This window comes from Ursus arctos, unplaced genomic scaffold (assembly GCF_023065955.2).
Source record: "Ursus arctos isolate Adak ecotype North America unplaced genomic scaffold, UrsArc2.0 scaffold_30, whole genome shotgun sequence".
NCBI lineage: Eukaryota > Metazoa > Chordata > Mammalia > Carnivora > Ursidae > Ursus > Ursus arctos.
The window spans coordinates 35303693-35311999 of NW_026622986.1; the positions used below are offsets into that span (position 1 = coordinate 35303693).

Below are 8307 nucleotides of genomic sequence, written 5' to 3' on the forward strand. Positions count from 1 at the left end.
ACATCAGCATCTCCAGGAAGAAGAGTTCAGCTGCTCCAGAGTGCCCTGATATGATGTGTGCATACAACACACACCGTGCATGCATACATACCACACACGCACACGCACGCACAAACGCACGCACACGTGCACTCACGCATGCACATACCTATGCACGCACGTGCACACAGGTGCACACGCACACACAAACGCACGCACACGTGCACTCACGCACAAACGCACACCCGTGCGCACACGTGCACACGCACACGTGCGCAGACCGGTCCCAGAAGCAGCACCAGGCAAACTGAGCTGGCAGTGGAACAGCATGTATACGATGAGGGATGTGGTCCCAGTGAAGATGCTGACTCATCCCAGGAAACCTACAGCAGACAAGACACACGTAGGGAAGGCCTATTTTTGGCCTCTGATTCCCGCCCCCATGGAAGGCCGCATTTGTGTTCTAATTACCAGTAGAAGGAAAGAGAAGCACTTTCTGAACGCCTGCTGCTCCAGGCTCTGATGAGATAAAGAAGGCGCAGGGAAAACAGCCCTTTTAAAAATCCTACATGTATTTAACTTAACCTATTTCTCTAACACGGGTTGCAGCCTGGCCCAGAAAACCCACTCTCCTTCCTGCCAACTTTGCTCCAAGAGCACAGCTCTCCCCTCTGGAATAACGTTTTCCTTACTGTCTTCCCCGTGCTGCTGGGTGGGTTATAAGCAGCAGGCATTTCTTCCTCACGCTCTGGGGGCAACACGTCCAAGATCTGGGTGCTGGCAGGTCTAGTGTCTGGTCACAGCCGCATCCTGGTTCTTGGACGGCATCTTCTCCTGTGTCCGCACCGGGGAAAGGGGCAAGGGGGCTCCCCGGGTCTCTTCCACAAGGGCACAAGTCCCATCGTGGGGGCCCCACCTCCTGACACTGTCCCCTTCGGGACTGGGGCTTGAACACCAGAGTGTGTGAGGGGCACAAACGCTCAGTACGCAGCCACACCCTACGGAACGTCAGTGGCAGAATCAAATCGAGAGCCAAGGGAAGGGCACCCATTAACTACCAGGGGCCTTTCAGGGAGCTGCCCCAGGACAGAGGAAGGGCTGGGGCGGCCTGGCAGGTGACAGCAGGTGCGCCTGCCCTCAAGGGTCACGCAGGGCATTCCTTCCCTGCCACGTAGTCTCAGAAAGGGAAGGAAGGAGAAACAACATGGGAACGGATTCATTTTTCTTGGCGTGTTCACCAAGCTGAACCTACAAGAGACCGACTTCCCATATGAAATTGTGAAATGTGGTCCATTACACAGCTGCTTCGAACTGCCTTTCCATTTCCTCTCGGAAGAGTTGGCATCATGAAGACCTGGCCCAGGAGGCCTCAGGCTGGGAGGAAAGGTCTGGTGGAACACGTGGCGCCGGCGCTAATATACCTCATTTACCGGCTTCCTCCTGAGGACAGGACGGCTGAGTGAGGACGGCCTGAGCCCCGCCGAGTCTCCAGAGGGGCAGTTCTGGCTCATTGGGCCTGTGCCTCTGTGCAGCCGGCACCCACATCGGCCTCGCTGGCCCCCGATTCCAACTTGCAAAGCCAGTGGTTTAGAGAAACACACAAACACGTCCTCGGATGCACCCTGGGGCTCACTTCCCAACACAGATGTCTTTTATCTCATGGTGCTTTTAAGAAGAGGCAGGTGCCACTCGGGGAACCAGAATAAAGCGTTTTCCTCACACTTTTACTGCACCTACGCCAGGCTAAGTGGGACCCTGCTCCTGAGTTATCTGGCCTGGTATCCCTGGCACTTCCTCTTGGGGACCCCCCAGGAGGGGCTCCCAGCGCATCAGTACTCGGACTCACCACCAGGAGCCACACATCACCTCCCCTCATTCACCCAGTAAGGGTGCGGACACCCACTGCCCTCTGCACGGAGGGCCTCCCAGAGAACTGCAGCATTCTTCACAGGCCCAGGAGGGCTCGGACACTCAGGAATGACTCCCGCTTCAGAGAGAAGGCGCTGCCACCAAGGGGGCTCTGTGTGTCACGCCCACCATGGTGCCTGTCTTTGCTTTGGAAGGATGGCACACGGGCGACTGGGACCTCTGCCCTCACAGGAAGCGCAGGCCTGTTGGCCCACCTGCTCCCAGAGGTCAGTGCATCTGCGTCCTCCCTGCCACAAGCCCAGCTCCACGCTTCTAAGTGGAGCCCCAGGAACACAGCCCCAAAGGTCCACAGATGCAGGTCCACCCCTGGGGCCAGCAGGGGCCCCAGAGGGGTATCCACAACCTCCCCGAGTCCTGCACAGCACCCAGCACGGCCCCTGCCCGGTGCCCATCACGTCAGCATCTCTGTTCTCAGCCTCCTCCAATGTGCACGGCCCGCGTGCGCCGCAGCCCTGCTCTCCACACACACACAGACCCCCGTGCGAAGACACAGACTACGCACACCTGTGACAGACTGCGTGCAGCACAGTAAGGAGAGCCCGTGCAGGGGCCCAGCCCATCCCGACAGCCCACGTCACACACCGCGAGCCCTTGCAGAGAACCGCGTCCAACCTGACATTTCTAAGAGCGAACGCCTGCCCTCCCACCAGCCGCAGAGAGACGGTGGCTGTCCACCGGGGACCACTGGCCCCAGCTGTCCCGGCGTGAAGCGTTCTCCCTACGGCCCAGTCCATGTCTGACGAGCACAGAGCACGGTGCTGTGAGAGGGCCTCACCTCCCTTGGATGCCTGAGGCTCAAGAGATTCTAAATTCCCCGGTTGTATTTGTTTCCTCGAAAATATTCATCTAGCTACATCGTAATTCTTCCTCCCTGCAGTCTTTAACAATGAAATCAAAACCAACTGGCCTGAGATGTTTTGGGGGGGGGGGGTTGCTGCCTGCCAGCAGGTGAGCGCTCCATGGGGCTGTCTCCAAACCTGCCTTATCTATCAGGATCGGCCGGGAAGTTTCCGCAAGCGCAGCTTCCTCCTGCCTACTCTGCCCGAGATGCTGATGTATTTGGGGTACACTGGGGTACTCTTAAAACTTCCCCAGTGATTCTGAGAACCTGACATGTTTCCAGCTACCGGACTCAAAACCCCCCAGTCTCCTGCCCAGATGGGGTGTGTATCTCCTGGCTGGATAGCAGGAGTCTGCGTGCAGAAGTGTCCGGTCAGGTGTCTGCAGGCGCCAGGCAGGCATGGGCGGCAGGTGTACAAGGCTTTCGCCGCTGGGGACGAGCCTGCACTATGAAGATCCTTGGTCTTGCCGACCAGGAGTGACTCCATTCGTTCCGGGAGGCCGGACCCACGAGGACAATGCCATGTCCTGAGTGGCTCTGGGCAGCCTGAGCTGGCCCCAGACCCCTCTGAGGGGAACCTCCATGGAAGAGAGCCCTGACAAGATCCAGGGCTCGTCACTGGCTGAGCAACCACCGTCCTCCTTCTGACTCAGCAACATCCTTAGAGCAAATGCCACTTTCATGGCGTGGCTTTTAAATAACCTGCGATATTCAGTTCTTACTGCCATTTTCCAAGATTTAAGAGTGTAGTTAAAATTCTCCCCTCTACCTTCCCCCACGTGCCATGAGAAAGAGCATGATGATGTCGTATCTCACAAGCACATGCTAAATGCCTCGTATGTTCTAAGCCAACTCCATTCATTATGCATTAGGGAAGTTCAAGAGATTAGATCGAAATCACAAAGCCAGGACGTCTGAAGCACACGTCCCAAAAGCCCCATCTTCAGATGCTGGCAAGAGATAAGAATGTCTGCACTGGGGAGCAGGCATCCAGATGGCCTCCAAGCTCCCCACCACCACCACCGCATCCCACAAGACGCACGCAACGAATGCTGTAGATGTTATTACGGGAAACGGTGGAGCGCGTCACAGGCATACCTCTGGGAGAACCACACCTTCTGAAGACGGTTTGGAAACTAAAAGTTTATCTGGTGCTTTGACATACTGTCTTCCGTCCCGAGACCCTCCCCTCCCATGTCCAGCTCTCTTTCCCCCACAGCTTCGCAGCAGTCGGCATCGCTCTGCAGACGAGCTGTGCTCCCTCAGTGGACACCAGCAATTGCCATTTATCTCTACCTCCTTTTGATTCTGTCCTAGAAATAAAATATTCACCGGAACAGCCCTGCAAAGCAGACGGCCACCCTTCTGGATCTTCACATGCGTCGTCAAGGTCTCAGACTGACATACACTACGATGATGAGTCTGAGGACATGGAACCCCAGCAGCAGACTAGAATATTCTCGTGGATTTGGGAGTATTTATATGCACGTGGCAGATTTCAACGTCTCAGACCCATACAGCATGTGTAGCCTCAGTCCCCCGTGGCCTCTGGCTGGACGTAAGTGCCCACTGCAGCTGCCTCCACCTGTCGCGATTCGGCGAGGAAGAGCTGAGGACACGGGCTCTAGCAGATCACCGGCACTCGGCACCCTGCCCCCACCAGGACCAATCAAGCTCATCAGGGGGCATGCTAAGGAAGGCAGCCTGAGATGTAGCACCTCCAAAAATAAACAAGTTTCAGGAGCGCCTCGTGCACCTGGCTCTTCTGGCAAAATTAACCCACCTGAAAACTTTGAGTTAACTCCTACAGACCAGTTGTTCACTCAAGCCAGGACTCCCTGTTGTCACAGCATTAACCGACAGTAGAGTCTACTTCGTGGAAAGTTGCTTGTGCCGAAGCAGTGGGTAGGAATTTAGAAAAGCCTGACGAGGTAACAGGCAACTTTCAGGTCTGAAAAATGACACGATAGTTGAAGCACCAGGAGGACGATGAGGATGCCATAATTAATAGAAAGAGAGGGCAGAAAGTACCACATTCCCTGAGAAAATATCCCCCACATAGAACGCAAGTCCCTGACACTGTGGTAAACTGTGGTAAACTGTGGAAACTGAGGTGCATTGGTCCTCCACTCTCCCAGTGCTGAGATTGATGAGACCAGAAAGACCCCACTTGGACAGTGTAAAAAGTCGGGTCCAAGCAAAGGTTTGTTCAAGGGTTTTTGAGTCATATGAACTATATTATGTTCATTTTATCATATTCACCATCATCATTATCATCATCACCATCATCACTACCATCATCATCATCATCATCACCATCACCATCATCACTACCATCACCGTCATCATCCTCATCACCATCACCATCAGCAGCACCTTCATCACCACCATCACCACCAGCATCACCATCATCACCAACATCATCATCACTACCATTATCATCATCACCATCACCATCATCACCATCACCATCATCACCACCAGCATCATCATCACCACCAGTATCATCATCCCCATCTTCATCATTATTGTCACCATTGTCCTCATGACCATCATCATCACCACCATCGTCATTGCCATCACCTGATTCCTGGTGCCATTTAAAGCTACAGAGATTTGCACTCTCACTGTCACCATGGGGCATCTCTGGCTGTGCATACCCAGGCTCAGTCTGTCATCGTGGTTCTTCCTTCTATGGATGACTCACAGATCAGTCAAAATTGGATCTCATCAAGCACCTGGTTGGTGAGGATCAAAAAGCAACCTGAAAACTTTTATTTTTTTTTATTTTATCATGTTATGTTAGTCACCATACAGTACATCATTAGTTTTTGATGTAGTGTTCCATGATTCACTGTTTGCGTATAACACCCAGTGCTCATTACAATACGTACCCTCCTTAATACCCATCACCAGGCTAACACATCCCCTCACCCACCTCCCCTCTGACACCCTCAGTTTGTTTCCCTGGAGTCCATAGTCTCTCATGGTTCTTCTCCCCCTCTGATTTCCACCCCCTTCAGTTTTCCCTTCATTCTCCTAATGTCCTCCATGCTCTTCCTTATGTCGTCCCACGTATAAGTGAAACCATATGATAATTGCTTTCTCTGTTTGGCTTATTTCACTTAGCATAATCCCCTCCAGTTCCATCCATGTTGATGCAAATGGTAGGTATTCATCCTTTCTGATGGCTGAGTAATATTCCATTGTATATATGGACCACATCTTCTTAATCCATTCATCTGTTGAAGGGCATCTTGGCTCCTTCCACAGTTTGACTATTGTGGACATTGCTGCTATGAACATTGGGGTGCAGGTGCCCCTTCTCTTCGCTACATCTGTATCTTTGGGGTAAATACCCAGTAGTGCAATTGCTGGGTCATAGGGTAGCTCTATTTGTAACTTTTTGAGGAACATCCATACTGTTTTCTAGAGTGGCTGTACCAACCTGCTTTCCTACCAACAGTGTAAGAGGGTTCCCCCTTCTCCACATCCTCTCCAACATTTGTTGTTTCCTGCCTTGTTAATTTTTGCCATTCTAACTGGTGTAAGGTCGTATCTCAATGTGGTTTTGATTTGAATTTCCCTGATGGCTAATGACTTTGAACATTTTTTCATGCGTCTGTTAGCCATTCATATGTCTTCTTTGGAGAAGTGTCTGTTCATGGCTTCTGCCCATTTTTTGACTTGATTACTTGTTTTTTGGGTGTTGAGTTTGAGAAGTTCTTTACAGATCTTGGATACCATCCCTTTATCTTTAGTGTCATTTGCAAATATCTTCTCCCATTCTGTGGGTCGCCCCTCTGTTTTGTTGACTGTCTCCTTTGCTGTGCAGAAGCTTTTTGGATAAAAAGCAACCTGAAACCTTTTAAAAGTTTACTTTCTGCAAGGAGAACAGCAATCTTTCTCCCTACAACATGGACTTTAGGTACTATGGAAATGTAGTAAAAGAACTTCAGTTCCTAGAACCAAAAAAATATACTGTCAATTATTTTGAGATCTGTAAAAGAAGGTGCACGTACAAATCCACATGCTATTTATTATCTGATGCCTTCAGTAAGGGTAAATAAGGCAGAAATCCCATTTTCACAACTTCAAAACTTAAATAGAAACTTTTTTAAAAAAGTATCTCTAGTATCTATCCAGGTCAGCATATGTATGTAAATGTTGGAATCACTATATTAAATATCATTTGTATGCAAAGCAGTTAACCATTTCCATATTCCAATATAATTCAGACTTAACGTGCAGAACTTTTTTAAAGAAAGAGAGGATAAAAACAATCTTCCCCTTGTTCATGCTGGTTCTCCAAATAAATGTGGGGTGTGGGGTGTGGGGTGCACAGTGTGCGTGTGTGTGCGGGTGGGTGTGCACACACGTGCTGAGTGGGCTCTGGGAAGGAAAACAGGAGCATAAGGGATGAAGGCACAAGGGGCCCCCAGGGACCAGTTCATAGGCTCCATCTCGTCATTCGTCCTATAGACCCTGGGTGAGAGGGGACGCCCTGCTGACTGTGCGTGTCCCACCTCATCCGTCCCCACAGCCCAAGAGACAAGCACCGTTATTAGCCCTAGTTTAGGAGGCGACAACCGCGTCACAGTGGTCATGAGGAACCTTTCCGAGGTTATGGAGCTAGAACACAATAGAGCCAGGATGAAAATCTCGACTGGGGTCTACAGACCACAGCCCTCAGGCCAGATCCCACTCACGGCCTTTCCAGATGGTCTGGGAACGATCTTTAGATGGCTGAGAGAGTCGCAAAGAATATCTCACAACACGTGGAAGGATGGGACTCACATCTCAGCGTCCATGAATACCATGTTTGGAGCGCTGCCACACCCGCTCGCTGGGCTCTCTGTGCTGCCACGCTTGGGAGCTGAGTGGCTGTGACAGAGGCCACGTGACCACAGAGCCTCAGACGCTGCCTGGCCCTTTAGGAAAGGCCGGGGGCCGGTCTAGAGGGGGCGCTCTGGAGCACAGCCTTGCACCAGCCCCTGCCCTCCACTGGGGCCAACCCAACATTGTCCATGGCGCCGGGGGGGCCCCTGGAGATGTTTCTGGGCACCTGCCCCACCTCCCGCATGGCTCCACGTGGGGACTCGCATGTCTCTGCACAAACAGGCTCATGGCCACCTCTTATCTCCTAGTGAACAGCAGCAAGCACATCGTCAGGAAGCTCCGCGGGCACTTGCGCACAAAGATCGAGTCTGGGGAAGGGACCGTCCCTGTCCGGGGCCCCAGTGCAGTACAGACGTGGGACGGCGTCCTGCTGGGTGAGCAGCTCGTCACCATGTCCTGCACGGACAAGATCGCCAGGTAACAGCCCCCTCTTCACCTCCACCCAGGTGACTGCGGGCCGGCGGGGCTGAGTGAGGGCGACACGGGGAAGGCATCCTGGGGGAGGAGGAGCCTCGTCCTAGGTCGGGGGCCACACTCTCAGCTTCACGTGCTCAAGTGAGCACAGGCCCAGCTGCTCCCAGCCGCTGCCGCCAGCAAGCTCTCATACGGAAGAGCTGGCTTGGGTCACCTCGGGATGTCTGGCACCACCAGCCTGGCCC

At 52.6% G+C, this 8307-nt stretch overlaps 1 protein-coding gene across 1 annotated transcript in view; it reads left to right on the forward strand.

Moving 5' to 3' along the window:
- The window catches only part of ADARB2 (adenosine deaminase RNA specific B2 (inactive)), a 405873-nt gene that overhangs the window by 364914 nt on the left and 32652 nt on the right, over positions 1-8307 (forward strand). The window contains exon 7 of the mRNA XM_057304750.1: positions 7897-8065. Coding sequence (XP_057160733.1) covers positions 7897-8065 — 169 coding nt within the window. The remainder of the gene's footprint in view (positions 1-7896; positions 8066-8307) is intronic.